The sequence below is a fragment of the Pseudorca crassidens genome, chromosome 7, assembly GCF_039906515.1.
Source record: "Pseudorca crassidens isolate mPseCra1 chromosome 7, mPseCra1.hap1, whole genome shotgun sequence".
In the NCBI taxonomy this organism is placed as follows: Eukaryota; Metazoa; Chordata; class Mammalia; order Artiodactyla; family Delphinidae; genus Pseudorca; species Pseudorca crassidens.
In genome coordinates, this window is record NC_090302.1 from 109,089,563 (window position 1) to 109,111,209 (window position 21,647).

A 21,647-nucleotide genomic window follows, 5' to 3' on the forward strand; every position below is an offset into this window, starting at 1 on the left:
CACCAGGTGCTTAAATTTCTTTGATCATGAAAATAAATGCCAAGTAGGTATTAAGCTTACAGAATTAGAATTGAAGCCTGCGGGCGAGAGAGAAAGACAGACAGACAGACAGACTAGGTCAGCTGCATAATCCCGGCTGAATGCATCTCAGTTCACAGCTCAAGCTCAAATTCCTGGAGGACCAGGAACCTCTGTCCCATACTTAACTCAGAGCCTCCAGAGCTAGTATGACTCAACCAGCAAGCATACCATTGAACCAGCACGCCACCAGGCTGACAGCGAGTCTGGGAGTCCCGTGCAGTCAGTGATAACAATTCTTGCTGGGCACTCTCAGGATGACCCAGGATTGATACTGATCTGAAACATAAGTGCCAATAAGACTCCTATTTCCAAGATTCAAGAGTTCCAGCCTTGAAATGATAGGATCCAGGGGTTTCTGTTCGGAGCACAGTGCACCTTTCATCTCCAATATCTATACAGGTTTGTCCAAAACACAATTAAGAAAGAAAAACAAAACCCCCCCAAAACCCACAACGGTGTTCGTGACCTCTGCTCCCTCCATCCCCACCCCAATGTCCAGGAGATGGGAATTCAGACAAAAACTTAGACAAAAAAGCAACATCCCTAAAATTGTGCTTTACAGTTTGCTGGGTTTGTTTGTGGGTTTTTTTCCCGGTTTTATTTTTCTTTGGGGTGGGGGGTGGGGGAGGAGAGGGGAGGACCTGGGCGCAGAGGAGGAATCCAGGCTCTCAAGCCTCTCCTCCACCATTCTTTTGTGGGGTGGTCTTCAGCGCACTGAAGGGAACACTTCTTGGGGAGCACCCTTTCTGCTTGGTGCCTCCCACCGCCAGTCAGGCAGCCACAGGGAGAGGGGAGGCGCTGATCTGGGCTTGGCTGCGAGTCAGGAAGGCAAAGATCGCGGAACCGGAGCGCTCAGGGCCAGGTGACACAATCGTGGGTGCCCGGCGCTGCTTGACAGCTTCATCCCCGCCCACTGGCAGGAGAACGCGGACGGGCAGCACGCGAGCGCGCAGGGTCCTTAAAAGCCGCGGCCGCGCGGAGACGCCGAGCTCGCCCACCGCGCGCAGGCGGCGACATGCACGTGAACGGCAAAGTGGCGCTGGTGACCGGCGCGGCCCAGGGCATCGGCCGAGCCTCCGCCGAGGCGCTGCTGCTCAAGGGCGCCAAGGTAAGCGAGGCAGGGCGCACGGCGCGAACCTCGCCGGCCCACCCGCGACCCGCTCCCCCAGCCGGGGCCCTGGGGGATGGGGGCAGCGACCGAGGCTGAGCCCCCGGTGCCCGCCGTGCAGTCTCCAGAGCTGCCCAGGCTGGCGCGCTCGAGCGGACCTCGAACGCTCCGGGAGAGATCCCGAACTGTAAACTGCCCCATCTCAGGTCCAAAAGAGGAGCGTCCTGTGGTCTCTTTATTGTTGGTCTATTTCAAGAGCCGCGCAGGATCTCGATTCCTCTCCTCTTGTCTGTAGGTAGCGCTTGTCGATTGGAATCGTGAAGCAGGTTTAAAGTGTAAAGCTGCCCTGGATGAGCAGTTTGAACCTCAGAAGACTCTCTTCATCCAGTGCGATGTGGCCGATCAGGAACAACTAAGAGGTAAGGGCAGGGAATCCATCCATCCACGCGGAGCGTACCTTGAGTAAGCAGCAACATGAAGGCAACCCCCGGCCAGAGATCCAGCCTGGGGCGGGCGGCCGGCTACCTCCTGGAGAGCAGCTACCTCTGAGCTGCAAGAGATAGCTGGGACTGTTACGTTTCCTCTGACGTCTCAGTAGCCCTAAAAGCTAAGGGGCAAGAAAAGCCAAGCATGCTTGAGAAATCCTTTTATTTTAGTCATGTGGCCGCACAGAATGTAATCAAGATTCCTTGGTGTATTCCAAGACGGTGCTGCTACAGTAATTATTAAATGATTGAACCTGCAGATGGAACTGGGAAAGACAAAGTAGGCTAGGCGAGTATGGCAAACAACTCCCAGAAAGCTGGAAGTCACAGAGTCCAATGACAATCAAATGTGGCAGTGTTTCTCTTTGGAATGGACTAGAATGAAAGGTCAAGGGTTGTCATCACAGACGTACTGGATACTTTTAACCACATGCTCTCTCTGGTGTTTCCCCTATGAAATGATATTTTAAAAACAATAATAGCTGTACTGTAGTCTTAGAATTGCAGAAGAAAAGTTTCTACCAGACTTTCCTCAATGCTTTCCTGTTTCCGTCTACTCACTTAAAATAGACCAATCTAGTTGTGAAATATCAGGGACAGAATTGGTGTAGACAATTAACAGATTTGGTCATATAGAAACCCAATAGATCTATATGAAAAACATACATATTCTGCTGGGAGAAAATGGGAAAATAAAATATTTGTATTTCACAAAGTTTTTTTGAAAGACTAAGTAAATTATTAGGCACGTCTTTAGTCAAGGGACCAAAAATATCTTCATAAAAGTCACTCTGGTACTTCTGTTCTTAACGTCGATGTGTGTTTTTTCGAAAATGTTGGGCTGTTCTGTGAGAGAGTGAAAATGGAGCTATATGTTAGAAGGAAGCCAACTGCTGTTCAGGGAAATTGTTTTAAAGGAAATTATATAATTAAAATCAGAAAATGTTATAAAGACCTATAACATGGATTACAAGCATGAGTAGAAGAGACCTGTAAACATAGTGCTAGTTGCTAGAGGATAAAGTTTTGCTGATTGCACAGGATAGTTTTCATCAGGGATAAAGTCATGTCAAATCCCAACAGCCATGCTGATGGAACAGGGAACAGATTCCCTACAGATCATCTGAAAGCTATTTCTGTCTGAATTTATGTAGTTTCACACGTGACATTTAACCTTAATTGTTTTGCTTCCCAGTATTTAAAATTAGTACCTTGACTGTAAACACATTCCTTAAGGATAAGTGATTGTGAAGGAGGAAACCAGACACGTAAGTGACCAGCAGAAGGCATGTTGGTCGTGAGAAATCCACATGTTGTCTGGACATCAGCGTTTATTTGCAGTTTAGGAAAACATGGCATTGGCTCTTCCAGTGTCAGGATTTAATGTTGCCTACAACTTTTAAAACTGCTTAGACATGTGGCCAAAGAGACTTCATTGAAATCATAAAAATACAGAGGTGAAAAAGTTCTTGGAGATGACTTACAGATGAAAAATGCAACCTGAAGAGTTTAGGCAAATTACAAAGAGTACCACAGCATATAAATGTCAGCAAGAGTTACTAATAGACTGTAAGTTGCTTGAGCCCAAAATTCAGTGGCGTGCTATAAAGAAGAATACACCAATGTATAATTTGGTGTGTTATACATCAGTAAGGGCAGAGTATAAGGAATACAGTGGACACCGAAAGAGGAAAGAAAAGTAAAGAAGCAAGTAGACGTCCATATTTGACAACCTAATTTCCTGTAAGGTGGATGTGGAGTTCTGAAGAGTAGAATATATTTAAGATGAAATGCAAAATTTAACAATAATAATATTCCTTAGATCTTTTCTACTGGAGGACCCTTTCTGGAATCAATTTGAGATCTTAAGAAGCATTTTAAAGATTCTTTGAAAAAATGAACAGTTTTTATATATTTTGTCGTTTTCCATTCCAGTACAGTAAAAGGTACTGTAAAGGGTACATATTAGAAAGTCTTGGCAATATTTTTGGCAGCTAACTTGCATAGTAATTTATCCATTTGGCAAATTGGTCCATGCCGTCTTCAATATGTCTGGTGGTTGTTAATAATTCTTTAATTTTATTTCAATCAGTATGAAGTTTGTGCGGATCTATTTTTTTCAAGGAACCCATATGTTGGACCCAAGACCCGAGAACACATTCCTATCATTTGGAAGAATAACCACAATTGTTATCTATAGTTTCAAGTAATAGAACTAGAACCAGGGGTAAAAGGCCCAGGGAAACAATAGAACTATGTAAAAGGCTACTTTGAGAAATAATGTTTCTCAATACCAAGGGGTAAAGCCTAATTTTAACTGGTCAAGGAGGGCTGGCAAGGACTGGAAATGTGGTTGGACAACGTAATGAGGGACCTTCAGACCTCAGAATCTATACAGACTTGACCTTAGTTGAACACAGTTGTTATACAAACTTGCAATACAAAGCTGTCAAAATAGAAAAAGAAAAGGCAAACATCGAAGTTACAATAATCAAATAAAATCACCTGAATGAAAAATAGACTTACTAGGATATCCAAATGCACTGAAATGATCATTATGGATCTGGATACATAACTGTTTAATATGACACTTTATGAAGAAAATATGGCTTATTTTTAAAGGGATGCTTGTCATAGTCTAAGCCACAGAGCTTCAGTAACTTCTTAGGGACAGAGATGCTGGCTGCCCAGACTGACTTCTAAGAGCTCTTAGCATATGCTGCTCAGTTCTCTAAAATTTACACCACTGATACTGCTTACAGAACTTTAATGTGCATACAAATCATCTGCAGATCTTATTATGGTTAAGATTCCGATTCCATAGGTCTGTGGTGGCCACAGATTCTGCATTTCTAGCAGGTTCCCAGGTAATACTAATTGATGCTGCTGGCTCACAAACCACACTTGAGAAGCAAGGCAGGAGGAAGTCACCGTCTAAGAGTATAACTTTCACGAGAAGCGTGGATGAATTAAAACCTCATTTCAGGGCACAGACTGTCATAAATGTGTCTGTGCAAAATAAGAACGTATCTATGATGTCTTTTTTCTTTTTTTCTTATTAGATACTTTTAGGAAAGTTGTAGACCACTTTGGAAAACTGGACATTTTGGTGAATAATGCTGGAGTGAATAATGAGAAAAACTGGGAAAAAACTCTGCAAATTAATTTGGTAAGCCGTCTTAGCCATGTTCATGGTCTACAATTACTTAAAATGTTTTAAAAGGAAAAAAGGTTTTTTTTCATGGAAACAATACAATGACCTACAATGTAGAAAAAGGGAAGTTATAAAAAGCTGGGGAAAAAAGCATCTCCTTTTACAAATAGGAAGACATTTGAGGTTTTCAATTATGAAAATAAATCTGTCTTAAAATATCAAAAGGAAACATCAGAAAAAACCATCGTTTACTGTATAACTTAGGAGTTGGCAAACTACGGCCCTCAGGCCAAATGAGCCTGCCACCTGTTTTTGTGACCTGCAAGCTAAAAATGGGCTTTACATGTTTTAACAGTTGAAAAAATAAGAAAAAAAAAGAAATATATGAATATACAAAATTCAAATTTCAGTTTCTATAAAGTTTCATTGGAACACAGCCAAGGTCGTTTATTTACATGTTATCTCTGGCTACTTTCATGCTACCGTGGTAGAATCGAATAATTGTGACAGAGGCCCTATGATGTGCAATGCCTGAAATGTTTACCATCTGACTCTTTATAGAAAAAAAAATTCCTAACCCCTGGCTTAATTTATGTACTTAAAAAATAAATCTTAATTCCAGGACTATAACAGACAACAAGGCTAAAGTGACCGTTGGACTCTGTAATTATTAAGATTTTTATCCTGAATGCCGGTGTGTGTGTGCATGCGTGTGTGTGTGCATGAGTGTGTGTAATTCCCACAATGTTTGATGACTACTTAGCTCTTCCTTGAATTGTAAACATGTAGAATAAGGAAATAAAATTTGTTTTATTCATTGTATCATAAGCTTGCTGATTATCTTATTTTATAAACAGACTTGACATAAGATATTGGGGTTTAGTAACAAACTTTAGCTAAAGCCAAATGTCAGAGCTGGGCGGGGGCATGGGGTCACCCTGTTTTTGGTAAGGTCTTTCTTACTAGTCTCGCAAAGCAGGCACATGTAATGTACAGAGGGGCAGCTGTGTGTGTATAAATGCACAGGGAGTGGTCCCTACTTCACCACATCCAACTCCTTAAAAACAGGAACCATGTGATGTTTTTCTTTGTTCTTCTCTCAGTAATCAACACAGTATCTTGAAGATAGTGCTTAGTCAATAAATGTTTGACTTGAATTGACATTCTCATGAGTAATGACTTAACTGTAATAACTTGATAGGAGTAATGAGAATTACCCTAACTCACAAGAAAGCTGAATCTGTGAGTACCACTTTGATAAGGTACAAGCTTGACAGATGCCTAAAATCCTTTGACCCAGAACAAAAGGTACTATTTTAAAGTACAAACACTCTCCTTCCAGTTCTTCCTAAAATTTGTCTCAAGTGTTCCTGGATATCATTATAGTTCAAAATAACTTTAAAACCTATTTGTCAAGTGTCCCTCAAAATCTTTCTGGTGTGTGTGTGTGTGTGTGTGTGTGTGTTTAGAGACATGACAACTGTGTGTGTGTGTGTGTGTGTGTTTAGAGACATGACAACTGCTGTTCCTGAGTTGAGATAATTCTATGATTTTCTTCTACTTTAGGCTAATAATGTAGTGAAATAAAATGAAACATTTTCATACTGTGAACCATACTTACATCTCTTGGCTAAATCTTACTTTGTCATGGTATATCCATGTCTAAGATACCATTGCATTTGCTTAGTTAATACCTAATTTTATATTTGTGTCTCTCTGTTATAAATGATAAGAGCTTATAATTTTCTTTTTTTTTTTTTAAAGAAGATGTTGGGGGTAGGAGTTTATTAATTAATTAATTTATTTTTGCTGTGTTGGGTCTTCGTCTCTGCGCGAGGGCCCTCTCCAGTTGTGGCAAGCGGGGGCCACTCTTCATCGCGGTGCGCGGGCCTCTCACCGCTGCGGCCTCTCTCGCTGCGGAGCACAGGCTCCAGACGCACAGGCTCAGTAGTTGTGGCCCACGGGCCCAGCTGCTCCACGGCACGTGGGATCCCCCCAGACCAGGGCTCGAACCCATGTCCCCTGCATTGGCAGGCAGACTCTCAACCGCTGCGCCACCAGGGAAGCCCTAATTTTCTTTTCTTCAAGTATTTCTATTTGGTTTGTCTGTCAGCTATTCCTTTGCTTACTTCTATCTCCTTGATCTGTCCGTTTCTGAATAGCATGTAGTCATATCTCAAATGACAAATGTCAACTTGCCTACCTCTTTCAGTCATTCTGTCAGTGTGAATTCTACATAAGTGGCTGGTGATTATAATTTACTGATCTTTGATTTTTTAAAGTTGTAGCCCCATTTGCAACCTGTGATTTTTGATTTGTTTTATATTTCCAGAAATAATATTGGTACCTTATGTTTTCTTTTGATTCACATTTACCTAGGCGTATCTTTTTCTATTTCTTTATTTTGAAAATGAAAGTAACCTTTTATGTGAATTTTGTCTCTTGCTAACAGTATAATGTGAGATCTTAGTTTTCAAATCACATCTAGAAACAAATGCTTTTTATATTTGTGAATTTAAGTCACTCATATTTATTTTTACTCTTCTATTAGGACTTATTCCTTCCACTTTAGTTCATGCTTTATGTTCACTAAATTTTCTTTCTGTTTATGTTCTTTTTCCATTCTTGTCTTAAATTCCATTGGATCACTTTAATTTTCTTCAGCTGGTAAGAAAACCATACATTTTATATGCAATCTTTGGTGGTTACCCCTGACTTATTATGAACCATACTTCATTACATCCTTTGGTTGCCAGATTTAAAATAATTTTTTTTGGAATATGCAACCAATTGGAAACTGCAGGAATTTTTAAAAACATGTTTTTATAAACTTATGCCCGTCTCCAAAACCACATAAAGTGACAAGACTTTTTTTTTAATCAAGCTATGCTAATGAAAAAGCACAAATCACACAGCAGCTCTCTCCCTAGAACATCGCTACTATTTGTAGTTTCATCAGTAAAACTACAGATATTTTATAGATAGAGGTCCCTAGGGTATAAAGTTCCTATATTCAGTGCATTCATAATGGGCACCTACTGTGCCTTTCTTCTGAGAAATCAGCTGTCAGAAAACATGTGCAGTGATTAGAGTTAATATAATGAAACATGAAAATAGTGAAGAGATTGTCTCAGAGGTAATAGGATTCGAATTATCTATCTTCATCCAGCAGACAGGGCATGTTTGCTTTAATATAATAAATATACAGGTGAATTAACACCTGCTCCAATGTGGAAAGTTCCTGCATTATCTGCAAATAGAAAATTCTGCAAGACGGGAATTTTATTTGCCCTGTTTGGTTACAACTCACTCTCCTGGAGCTGGCCTTTATTTTTCTTTGAACTCTGCTGACAAAGGCCACTCCTTAGCTTAACTCCAGGGACTGATGACATTTATTTAATATTACATAAAAAGAACAAGCTATAACCTTTGTTACCCATATATAACTTAAAAACAAATTACTTCCCCTCCTACTTACAACACCCATTGCAAAAGTAGATTAGAGTCTGACCAATCATTATCCTTATAACTTGATTATCTCTGTTAGTATAATGCAAATATTTGTATGTGGTTTGTATAATAATTTTTTTCAACTCTGCTCTGGATGTAATTTACCTCCTTGTACAATTCCCTGTGTGGTCTTTTGCATATTTTTCCATGTTCTTGTCCATGTCAGAGAGTAACGGCTTAAAGGACCTCACCATGTATCTTTCCCTCTTCTGAAATTTTATACAACATAGTTTATACCATCCTTATAAGGCATGTCAGTTTTTAAATTTTATTAGAATTATTTCTATACATGTATAACTTATGCTACTCTACTGTAAGTTCTCTGAAGGCAGAAAATTGTTGTTTTGCATACACAGATGTTCAATTAAAGTGTATTAGAAAAATAAACTGCTATTCTATGATATTTTGCATACGTGGATATTCATTTTTGTGTTTCAGTACAATGTTTGGATGGTTTCCTAACACATCAGTGTTGCAAACAGTGTACGACAAACAGTATATATGTCCTTCCACTTTTACTCCTTAGCAAATTTGCCCTTTCTTTATTCTCCAGCCAGCAGCTCCCACCGCTCTTCCCACACAAGAGATACAGTAAACCTCTTCCCAGTCTTTTGTTTCCACTAGGCTCCTCTGTGTGTCAGCCACAGCTGCCTTATTTATAGCTGCTCAGGCTCACAGGGAATGTTCAGGAAAGAATGAGTCTTTGTATAACTCTCAAAGGTTGGTCTGGCCATTGGGCAGAGGTAGACTTAACTCTGAATATTGGTAAGACCATTTGGTAATGTATTTATTTTACTTTTTGAAGCTTTAATAAACCTAAATAATTCATTCCCACTCAGATGGGACTTCCAACCTAATTTGGACATATGACTAACTTATATTGACGCCTTTAGTATATTCAAATAAAAATTAAACAAAATAGACGGCTATTGTTGGGGATTTTAAAAAAGATTTGTTTCAGACCTGAATTTAAAATTCATGAACTTTTATTTCATGTCTCTGATCTTGAATTTCCCAGTTTGTGAAAGGATGGAGGTAATCCTCTTACCTCTAAGGTTGGTTAAGCGTCACTAATCCATAATTTGTATGAAGCATCCAGCACGGTGCTACTACATAGCAGTCACTCAAAAAATTGCATTTCTCGTCCAGAGACTAAAAACCTACATTTTCTTCATTCGCACTATCTCATTTCTAAACGAGGTGGGTCCCTCTGCTCTATACTGTCTCTAATGAAGAGTTGAGGAAATGGATAGAAACAGTGTTGTCAAGTGTACTCCTTTTTCTTGGCTCCCAGGGGTGTTGATTACACCTTAAATTAGTAACTACTTTCTGTTATTGCTACTCTGCCATATCTAAAGATCCCATTGAAATGTTATAGTTAGGGAAAGCTTGCTAAATTTTATAAGCAGCTTCTGCGAGGGGGAAGACAATCATATCTACCCCCTAAATATGCAGAAATTTTAAAAGACTGAACATGGAAGAATAAAAGATGAGAAAAGGTTTCAGGAAAAAAATGATCATCTATATTAGTATCCCTTGAGAACTGGCTGGAGAAAAAACAAGAAACCTGAAAGGCAGAGTTTCATGATTTAGATGACAGAATCTTTTAAAAAATTGCTTTAATTACAGTGTAGCACAAGAATCATAAATAAACTAAAAGCAACTGCAGACTGGAGGGAAATTAAATAAAGGAAATGACAGATTAGGAAAATTCCGTAGAGAATACACACACACATACACACAAATGTTATAGAAGCATATATACATATATGTGTGTATAATAGGAAGACATTATGCCTAATAAGAAGAGTTAAACAAGTTCATTTATCCATTTATCTGTATTACTAGAGAATTATTTCCAGAATAGAGGAATTTATGAGAGTGGTTTTAAGTTATAGAATGCTTTAACTTGTTAAAAAAAAAAAGTATGTTAACATTTGGAATACTATACAATTTCAGTATTACATATAAAAATTGTCTCTTCGTAACTAAAAATGTTGAGTAAGCATGTGTTAATTATATCACTTTGTCAATAACTGAATTTTCATTTATCCTCACTAAGTAAAAGTAGACTTTGGATTTTCCTCTTTTTTTGTTTGAGAGTCAAATACAAAATTTTAATACCTTTACAAAATGGACTAAAATAATGCTATAGATTCCAGCTTTTTTTGGTATCTGTAGCGAGAACATATCTGTAATTTTTGTTTTCTTTTTTTCCCTGGATATTACAATGGCCCAATCTATACAATGTATAAGCATTGCCAAAAGGCCACAAATATATTTAGGAAACATTTTTATTCTGCGTTTTTCTAACAATTCCATTAATATATGATCTGGGATATGGAAGAGGTTGTCAAAGTAAAGGAAAAGAGGTGAAAATTTCTTATATGTACAGCTAAAACCTTAGGCTTTGTCTTGCAGGTTTATCCTAAGAAGTCTTTTATTTGAAAAGTTACTCAGTTCTTAACCTGATAATGGATGGCAAGATAATCCTTTGCCTTCTCCATCAAAAACCAGGAAATAAATCTGGCTTTTAAAAAAAATTAAAAACATTCCCAAATTTTCTATCTGGCTGCATCTTGTAGATGTTGAAAACACAAAAGCAGGTGTCAGCAAAGCTGTAAATACCTGAGAATAAAAGCGTAGCGCCAATACACATAAACAGAAATTCTGTTCAGACATGCTGGAGACTTGGGCAGAAACACACAGAATCTAACTGACTTCAGTAATTTCAGCCATCTACATTCTTTTCCTTCTTATATAAGCCATTAATGTTTTGTTTTTCCTTTTTAAAGGGAATCATGTGCAGGTTTTACTCATTCTCCCTAAGCCTACTTAATATCAAACTGATGCATGGCTTAAGTGAATAGAATCTTCAGCTTACTTTTTTTTTGTGCTAGAACTACTGTTAGGTAGAGAGGCAACTCTGGATCCTTGTCAAAAAAACTCCAAAAGGACTTTTTAAAATAAAAAGAAGGTAACCACCAATATATACCCTCAGGTTCAGACTCGTTATCTCATTATCTGTTGTATCATTTTCTTTGCAGTGCTATAAAGAATGAGAGACATAGGAATTAAGATGTCAAAAGCAAATTTTCACCTTTCAAAAGTCTGAGTTGGAAGGGAGAGGAGTTCTTAAATCTAAAAGGGAATGCAAGGTTTCAAATATGTTTCATGTCACAAGTTGATTTTGACAGTGGTTAATTCTTAAATGTTAGGATAAAACCCAAAAGGTGCCTATACATGGATGTGAGTAGCAAAGCAGGGTAAGCTTTCAAAAGGACAGCTGCAGGAGTGATGAACAAAATTAAGTGATTTCATTACTGAAGACCATATGTCCAAGGAACAGAAATCCCTTTTGCTCAAACTGGGTACAACGGCTATGTGATCTCATACGACACAGAGTTCAGGATGGCTTGATGCTGCAGCTCCCAGATCTCATTCCCGTCTGCCAGCCATCATGGTGGTTTCCTCTTAAAGATGCTATCAATATAACTTCATTCCAGCCATCGCCCCCATATGAAGCAATGAGAAAGGAGTAACGCAATAATTTCTTCCTGGTTTTCTTAAGAGCGATGACAATTTTCTCCGCAGAGTCCTCTTCCATCACCCTCCCCAGCCCAGACCCCACCTCCAGCGGACTGCTTCTCAGGTCTCGCCAGAAATGGTCACATTTGGCTCCTAAACCAGTCACGGGCAAGGGGAATGGGATTTCTGTGATTGAAATAGGTTAATCACTGTCTGCACTAAAACAGGGGAGATCACCTTCCTCTATATTACATGCAGAAGAAGTAGACACGAATGCAAAATAGAAGAAGGAAATGAAAACTGTGTAGGAAATCAAGGGTATCCACTATTACATATTCCAAGATCCAAGAGAATGAAACAGAGCAGATGGATGTAGAATAGTTGGACAAGAGAACCATATGCTAAGAAGGGTGAATACATTTTGTATCCAGTATTTAGAAAAGAAAAAGAATGTACAGAATTCTTGAAGATGCTGAGGATTAGTGAAAGTAACAAGACACTTGGAATATAACCTTTATCATAAAATCTCAGATCAGGCAACTAAGTGAAGTTTTGCAGAGATGTGATGAGCTCTACAAGTTTAGGCAAATAAAAGAGAATCCAGTCAGTGCGTTTGAAAAAAACACAGCCACTTCGAAACCTTTCATTGATAACATGTGCAGGAGTCTCCCTCGGTATCTGGGATAGCAATAAAAACTGTGGTGTGTGACCATATGATAAAGTATGATAAAGTATAATAGCTCTTTATCAGAGCTATACTCTTTAATAGAGTATAATAGCTCTGTTGCTTTTCCCATTTCTGCCCCTGGACTAGGTTTCTGTCATCAGTGGAACCTACCTGGGTTTGGATTACATGAGCAAGCAAAATGGAGGTGAAGGTGGCATCATTATTAATATGTCCTCTTTAGCAGGTAAGGACAATTATCATGTTAATAATGATTTCTTACTGGTAATTGGGACCACAAAAGTAACTCTTCAAAGTGTATTTATTATTAACTCAGGTTTGAAATTGAAACTTGGTTTACTTTTTTTTTTTTACTGGTTCTATGGAATTTTCTGTTATATGGTATCAGAAGTTCAAACTCTAAGTTTATTCCTATTATCTTAAATTGTGACTTTATCTTTCTGCAGTACTATTTTAAAAAAATGTATAGATATTTTCCTAGAGTTGCTATTTGTCAAAGGTTACTGTGAGATTCCTAAGCAGTAAAACATGTAAAAGCACCTTTGATAAGACTAAAAAGGACTAAAACAAAGTTAAGGTATCTCTGGTCTTGTGTGATTTTAGTAAACGTGCCTAATTTTTCAATATGGCATATATAGTTAGTTGGGATATACTGTAGGGGAAGCCAGACTTGATCTCTACTTTCTCAGCCTCTCTGGCCCAGCCTGAGAATGAAATTGACATAAGATGGATCAACAAGGGCAAAGCGTACAGGTTTTCACACGTCCATGAGAGTCCCCACAGGAAAATGAAGACCCAAAGAAATGGCAAGGCCTCGCTGTTTATAAACTAGGTTGAACAAAGCAAGGCAACTGTGGGAAAGTAACTAAAATATATGGGGAGACTAAAGAAAGATAAAGTTATTTTAACAACGTCTGTACAGATGTCTCTTGGCCTTGACTCCTATCTCCAGCGATAAGGTTTCTTTTCTCCTTGTACCGGGACAGCATCTTTTACATGGGATTCTGTGTCCTGCTTTCAGGAAGAAAAGGGAGATTAAAGTGCTCCTTTGCATCTGCTGTTTTACAAGTGCCTTTAGCTCAAATTCACCCTTATGCCCATGTGACATACTTTGGGGTGGCATATTCCACCTCCCTTCAGTGCTAAACTGCAATAATAAATAGACCCAAAGGTGTAATGGTTTAAACATAGCGTAAGCTTATTCCTCACTCATATATCAGCCCAGAGCAAGGGAACCTCTTCTGTACGCAGTCTTTTGGGAAACCAGGCTGGCAGAAGCTCTTCAGCGTGGAGCTTCCAGGGTTACGCTGGCACTGGGGGACTCCTTTCTCTCCTACAGAAAGAGCAAGAGAACCCTGAGGAGGTGTGGCTCCTCTTCTAAATCCCAGCCCTGCAATGGCAAACCTCACTCTGTTCACATTCCTATAGGCTTTGACCTCATGGCTCACCTGACGACAGGGAGTCTGGGAAATGTAGTCTAGCTGTGTGTCTAAGGGTGGATGTCAGAGGAGAGCTGATCATCCTTGCCACAAAGGGCAATCCAAAATGTGTTTTATTCGGGGCAGTGTGATTTACGATCAGCTGATGTCGTCTTACTCAGTATTAGCTATAAACCTTTGGCAGGAACTTTTGGAGCAGAAAGCCTTTACTTTGAAAATTCTAGGAAAAAATCATTAATGGGTCTTGAATAGTTAAAGTGAAATCATGAAATTTTAGAACACTGACCAATATTGACAGCAAGTCTAAACTATTCGTGTCCAAAAAACAGTGAGACTTTCTTCAGTCATTGGGTTGGTTTCAGTTATTGTGGTAATTGCAGAATCGGTGTTCCTTGCCCCCCACCCCCCATCCTGTCCTCCACCTCCTGGCTGCAGTAGCACTGGGGGAGTCAGGTGACCACACTAGTGTCTGAGGCTCAGCGTTCTTCTCATTCCTCCAGGAATCATTGTCAGATGGTCTTTAAACCACTGTGAACTTAGCACGAGTGGAAACTTAGACGTCTCCCTCTTCAGAAGTTCTCAAAAATAAACCCGCATCTCATTTTCTGAGTTGCTTCAAGACAAAAATGCCATCCCTAGAGTTATTATAGCCCTGGTTCTATAAATTGTTCAGGGTAATCTGGTTATTTTTCCTAACATGTCATCTACTTATAAATTATAACATTTCAAGTCCAAGAGTACATTAAAAGATGAAAGCATGGGCAATACTTAAAAGAGATATTCAGCCCCAGAGAGGGCTGAAGTTTGGATTCTCAGAGGCTGGAACCCAAAAGGCAAATTGTCACGGCTAAATCTACACTATTTTGAAATGAAATCGTAAGAAAAATATATAAATGATTGGAGATTTAAGAAGAAATATTTAATAGTTTAATATAAATGTACAAAAGAACCTAGGGTGGTGATTAAGACATAATTCCATGAATTCTCTCTTAAAGTTAAGGGGGCTAGTGACACTGGAGAACCATGAACATCAGAGACTCTTGACCTTGTATCATTGGAGGCACTGGTTTCAATCTCAGGAAAGAGAGGCGGCCTCGGGGTTGAATCAATATAGGACTCTCTGGGAGAGCCTCTGTACTGGAAGAGGCTTACTTGCCCCAAAGAGCATGAATAGAGAAATGCAGGGTAGTACGGCCTTTTATCCAATAAAAATATTTAAATATATAGTAACAATTAACTTTCACTGAGCGCTCACCGTTTGCATGATACTCTTTTAAACACTGCGTGTGTGTTCTCTCATTTAATACTCTCAACAGCACAGTGAAGTAGATTCTATAATCTTCATCTTGCAGATAAGGGAACGTAGCCTGGGGAGTGTAGGTTTCTTGCACAAGCTTACATGCAGGGAAGCGGGGGAGCTGCAGTTCTCATGATAGCAGCCTGATACGTGATCCCCTACTCTTAACCACTTGATTTTCTCTCTCTTCTATCTATGAGTCTGTCAGTCTCTCTCTCTTTCTGTGTCTATCTTAGCCTAATTATAAAGAAAGAGAAACTGAATTCCTGTAAATTGATTAAGCCAATGCGATGTGCTAGTATCTTCAGGCCTCCTGGGCACTACTTGAATCTCAGGACTGTTTATTAAACCTTCAGCGAAAGCTTAAGCTATTGCCCCATTTGACACACACAGAGTAAAGCCCTGGAACCATTTGGGGAGCTTACCAACATCACAAGTCAAAACATGCCATAGAGAAGAGTAATTTAGGGATTACAATTAGATGTCCACTTGGCTTTCTTGGCTAAGAGCTTGCTTTGTCACAGTACCCATCCTGGGTGTGAATTTTCCTCTTAACCTATCTCAGAGCCAGTACTGGGAACCCTGTGTAGATCCTTCTCTAATCGTGCAAATAAAACAATGAATGGATATAAATTCAATGAGGAGACCACTTTGGCTTTGAATTACCTTTCTGACACTCTTACAGTCTAGTGAATAGCAGAACAGTCTAAAGTGGAGTAGTACTGACACATATACACTACCAAATGCAAAATGCATGGCTAGTGGGAAGCAGCCGCATAGTACAGGGAGATCAGCTCAGTGCTTTGTGACCACCTAGAGGGGTGGGATAGGGAGGGTGGGAGGGAGACGCAGGAGGGAGGGGATATGGGGATATATGTATACTTATAGCTGATTCACTTTGTTATACAGCAGAAACTAACACAACATTGTAAAGCAATTATACTCCAATAAAGTTACTTTTTAAAAAAACAAAGAAACAAACAAACAAAAAAAGCAAAGTGGTTTTCCCTCTGATATTCCTCCCAACAGGCAGGGTAACTCTGTTGATCATGGTTCAATAGTTCGTCTCTGTCCATTATACTTGATTGGGTACCTTCATAATGCCCGTCCTCCATACTTGTGGCATCTACACCATTTCCTTGTTGCCTCTGGCCAATCCAGACAGCCCCTGCTACCCCTCCTCTGACCCTGGGCTTTGTCACTGAGGTGTCCTCATCTCAGAAAGAGTATTAAAATATATTGTCTTGAATTTTATCCACTCACCAAGAGCTTCTGTTCTTCCCATAATGAGATCAGTTTGATAAAAATACAGGATTTTGTAATAGTAGCAGAAGATAAATATAGACGTCTCACATCCTCATACTTTCCTCAGAAATAATATCAACAATTTTGTTCCCTTGAAGTTGGAGCATGTCGGCAGAGGTCAGATGACCAAAAACGTCTTTGAGGGGTTACTGGAGTCAAAGTAATTCTTTTTTTTTTTTTTTTGACTCCTCAGCTTATATGAAGTATAATTGACAAATTTGTAGGAAGAGAGTTCTAATGCTTGCTTCCTCTGTGTTTTCCAAATATTCCTTCCTTACAGACTTTCCCTCTTTTCCCCCTACTGCTCACTCTGTTGAAGGAATGGTGGGTAATATTCAACCCAACCAGAGTCCATCCCATGATCTCTTGCACAGATCCAGTGGAATCATTTAGTGTCATAGTAAAACCTCAAGTTGACACACTGGTTTCGGCAGAGAAGTTAATGAGTAACGACCGCTGACGCAGACCGAGTATCAGATGCAATTAATAAGTTTAACAAACAGAGGAGTAGTTACAGGGGAGAGTGATTCCTCGGTGTATTGAGGGAAGGGTGTGCTTGTCCCTGGAAGCCCTGGAAGTTGTTCCAACCTCTGTTAACCACATAGATTCTTCTGTACAAGTTTTTGTCTATAAATATAATATATAAACCTGCACTCATTTTACCACATCCATCCTTAACTGTCAAACAAGAAAAAGTTGAACAAGAGAGAAGAGTGAAGTCTGGTTTAAAGCAGATAGACAGCTCTGCTCCCATGAGGCATCCCATAGGAGTCGAGTATGCTGCTTCTATACATAGTGGGAAAGGAAGAGTAGTCATCACAGGAAGAGTCTGCCCACCAACCCTGCTCCCACCTGCTCAGCTACTGAGGTCTTGGTGTTTGCTATGCCTCAAAAATAAGTCACTCAGTAGCATTTGGTGAGTGACACCACGAAGGTCGTATCTGCTCTGAATTGAAAACATTAGAGTCCCAAGAAAATACCTGAAAATCTTAGAACTTGTTTAGCATGTCTTAAACCCAGCCCAGTGACATACTCACTTGAGCTCTAAGTTGTATCGACAACTATGTAATTACTTTGTGTTACAGTAGAAGAGCTCAAGTTACCACTTTAAATAACACATTCAAGTTAACCAAATGTGTTAAACATGGACAGAAGGGAAGTGGGGCTATGAAAGTAACTGGCAAAGTTTCTACCCCAAGAGCTATACGTGTTTCGTCAACATGGCAGCACCAGTTAGCGTGGCACAGGTGAAACAGAAGCACGATGAGAGGTACAAGGCTTTAGAACTCACATGGCCTGAAGAGCAGTTGGACTGGAATGTCACAGCAGACCAGAAATTTCAGGTAATCACGTGGTACAACCCTCTGCAACTATTTTTGCTTTAAAGAAGAGGGAGTAACATATTTAGCAAGTGCCAAGTTCCAGGCACTGTGATAAACTATTGGCTCTGTGATATCACATTGAACTTTTACAAATCCCTACAATAGAAGTCTGTTTAATTCTCTCCAATTTATAGTGGAACCACTCATCTCAAACAAGCTGCATAACATGGGAAAGGTGGTGACGATTAGCAGTCGTAATAAAAGCAATTGTATGTTGCTCTATTTTAGTGTATATCGTACAATGGCTGAGTCTGCATTATTTGGATCTTAACTGGTCAGATGTCAACGGCTATGAGTACGTGGGCCACCTCCCTCGCTTAGTACCAGCGAAAGTCTTCGTGGTGTCCGTTTTGCTGTCCTATGGCTTAAAATTATTAAGAAGACACATACTAAAAGGAATCAGTAGGAAAGGCTAAATATTTGTAAATTGGCCTTTTGAGGAATGGATAAAAGATGTAGGGGTTCCTAGCCATAAAGACTATTAAGAAAATGAATAGTCTTCTAGAATTCAACATGAGAGACATTACCTACGGGCTCTGTTTAGAGGCAGATTCTTCTGACTCAGTACGTCTGGGGTGGATCCCGCAATTCTGATGCTGATCCTTGACCCACACTTTGAGGAACCAGCCTCTAGTTTGCACAGGGACATTCTCTGAGTGGCTGAGAAAGCTCACCTTGGTTTCCTCTGATCACAGCCTAGGGGATAACTGAACTTTTAGGAAGGGGGATTGTGATGGGAACTTAGGGACAACTTTCTGAGAATTAACAATCCCTGGAAAGTGCTGCTGGGGTTACCTTTCTGGAAGGTAGAAAGATGTAGTCGTTCTGTGGAAGTTTATCCCACTTTTTATGTCAGGTCATACTTTAAGACATAATTTGTTAACGGCAAGCATGTGACTGGGGAGAAAAAGCAGCATCAGATAAGGTGTTCTGTTGTGTGGAAAAGCATCTAATAAGGAAGTCCACCAGTTACTTCAGTCCACTTTCTGCACAAACATAGATAAACGGATTCTCACCAGTTCTCTTTTTTTTCCTTATTAGAGAAGTGCTGGTTAACCACAGAAAGATGGGTAGACCATTTCTTTTTTGATTTTAAAGAAAATGTGAGGAATTTCGACCCCTGCTTTTTAGCACAGCTGCTGAACTCAAGTTTTTATCATGCAAAGATCAGTATCCTTAGATTCTCAATTTCCTTTCCTAAGCTGAATTTCTTTAGCACTTCTGTATAGTCTATCTTACCTAGTTTCTATCCATTTAAAAGAAAATATGTTTAAGGATTCAGTACAACTGCCGTCTGAGCAGATTTCAGTTTTTTGCACAAAAACTTTTTGAGCGATTTACCTCCTGTGAAATGTAGATATTAAAGTTATCTTTTGTAAATACAGGTAGAAAGAATATTAAAGATAGAGGAACTAATGTGGAAAGGGAAATGATATTTTACTTTTCCAAATGCCTTCTTTATTTGTTCTATAATTACATGTGTCATTTTCAAGTATTTAAAATTTTTTTCATAATTATCCCATCAGTCAGTGCCATTTGGTGTTATTATCCTGAGTGGCTGTAGAAAATATTTCTCTGTTTCGTGGGTAGAATTTCTCCCTCTGTTGATATTATTTTTCTTAATCTACAGTTAGGACGGACATAAACCTGCAACTAAATTACACGTGTTGTATTTTGGAGAGAGAGCCATTTCACAATTCTTTAAGTAAACTTGCAGAGTGCTGGGCCCAGAATAAATAAGTATTGAAAATCTGTTCTTAACTTTTTAAATATAAGGCATCCATTTTTAAGCACAATTAAGGATTCCCCACATCAAACAAAATGACATTTTTTTAGAGACTGTTCTCTCATGGTCTCAGTCCTTTGTTGTGTTATTCTTAAATCCTTTAACATGAAGACAAAATAATTTTGCTGTGCATATGGGAATTAATTTGCAAGATTTTAAAAAATCCAAATTAATTCCAGCAACTGGGCCTGTAGTCACTATCCTGGCAGAACTCCCTGTGAAGTCAGATGGGGTGATCTGGATGGTCAGATATCAAAGCTCTACCCTAGCCCTGTGCCAGGGGCTCTCAATACAGCAGATTTAAAATACTACATCAATATCCTTTGTATTTAAAGTAACTAAATACATAGTTCTTAAATGGATGCACTTCTGTAATACTTTTGAATTAGGATTAGCGAGAGTCCACGGTTTGCCAAGGTTCAGAAACCAAACCCAGTTAGGATGCTGTACCAGATTTGTGGCATTTTAGTGCAAAAGACACATTTTCATAAAAAGGTATAATGTGGATAAACAGGTAAATAAAACAATAAATAAGATGAGATGTTTCATCTTTAGGAAAAATGATTACATTTATATAAAGATAATGGCAAATAGTAATGCTTTTTATGTGTCAGGCACAGTTTTAAGTATTTTATGTAAATTAGCTCATTCAGGACTCAGAATAGCTACTATTACTACTCTATTTCACAGAGGAAAAACACCATGGTAGGCAGCAGTAACCCCTCCAAAAGTAACAGAGCTCATTGTGGTGGATTCAAGATTTGAGATCAGCCAGTCTGGCACCCAAAATCCAAACTACTGTGCTACAATCTGTCTCGACCAATTCAATTAAAAGGACATTTTTAAATGGTTAAGTAGTATAAGAAATAACATTCTGGCCAAATGGTGATCCTCCCCTTGGTTTTATACATTTCAACTAACTATTTAAAACATGTTTTCATTATATTTGGCACTTATTTGGTACCAAACACATATTTCTAAAATGAATTCACTCCTATAAAACCTTTTGAATTAGCACACACTGTATTTTAAGGGAAGAAAACTAAATTTCCCATCTCAAGACAGAGTAAAAGATCTTGGCTGGACATCTGGAATTCAAATTTGAAAATTATGTGTGTGTGTGTGTGTGTGAGAGAGAGAGAGAGAGAGAGAGAGAGAGAGAGAGAGAGAGAGAGAGAGAGAGAGAATGAGAATGAAGGAGGCATGGAGAGAATGAATTTCATCCATAGGAGTGGATAAGGTCACCTAAGGAAAGAGTGCACATAGAAAAGCAGAGAGGACCAGGACCGGCTCTTGGGCCCCCAGCCTCTTTGTGGGTCTGGTCGAGGAGTAGGAGATGCTAGTTAGGGTGAGGTGGCAGGACACCAGCGTAAGGAGGGAGGTGTTTTAAGGAGAGCATCATGAACTGTGCTGGTTGCTACTGAGCAAAGTATCAAGCAAGATGAAGACCTAGCCTTAGCAGACGCCCGTCACTGGCAACCACCACAAGATCTGTTGCACTGGACTGGTCAGAGGAAAGCCTGGTTAGGGGGAGCTGTGGAGCAGTGGAGAGGTAGCTGGAGAAGGAAGTGAAACCAAGAAGGCTACTATTTTTAGATGAGTGATTTTGAAATGTTAATATCTCAAAGAAAAGCCATTCTCTTTTGATTCTGCACATGATAAAAGTAACCACTCTAGGCTTCTTAAAATAGTCCCATCTTTAATTTCTGCAACATGATGCTTAGCTTGTTTTCTTCCTACCTCCACTGGTTCATCCTTCTCAGTCTCTTGCCCCGTCATCCTCCTCTACCATGGAGGGCTGCCATGTATAGTTGTGCAGGTTGTAAACTGCAGGAACTCTGTGGGGCACAATCTCCACAAACTACCACGTGAGTGGTGTCCCCAGAG

General features: G+C 39.4%; 1 protein-coding gene across 1 annotated transcript in view; it reads left to right on the forward strand.

Moving 5' to 3' along the window:
- Positions 1 to 835: 835 nt before the first annotated feature.
- Positions 836 to 21,647, forward strand: part of HPGD (15-hydroxyprostaglandin dehydrogenase) — a 28,688-nt gene continuing 7,876 nt past the window's right edge. The window contains exons 1-4 of the mRNA XM_067745338.1: positions 836 to 1,189; positions 1,485 to 1,608; positions 4,737 to 4,843; positions 12,681 to 12,777. Of these exons, the coding sequence (XP_067601439.1) occupies positions 1,097 to 1,189; positions 1,485 to 1,608; positions 4,737 to 4,843; positions 12,681 to 12,777 (421 nt within the window). The 5' untranslated portion in view covers positions 836 to 1,096. The remainder of the gene's footprint in view (positions 1,190 to 1,484; positions 1,609 to 4,736; positions 4,844 to 12,680; positions 12,778 to 21,647) is intronic.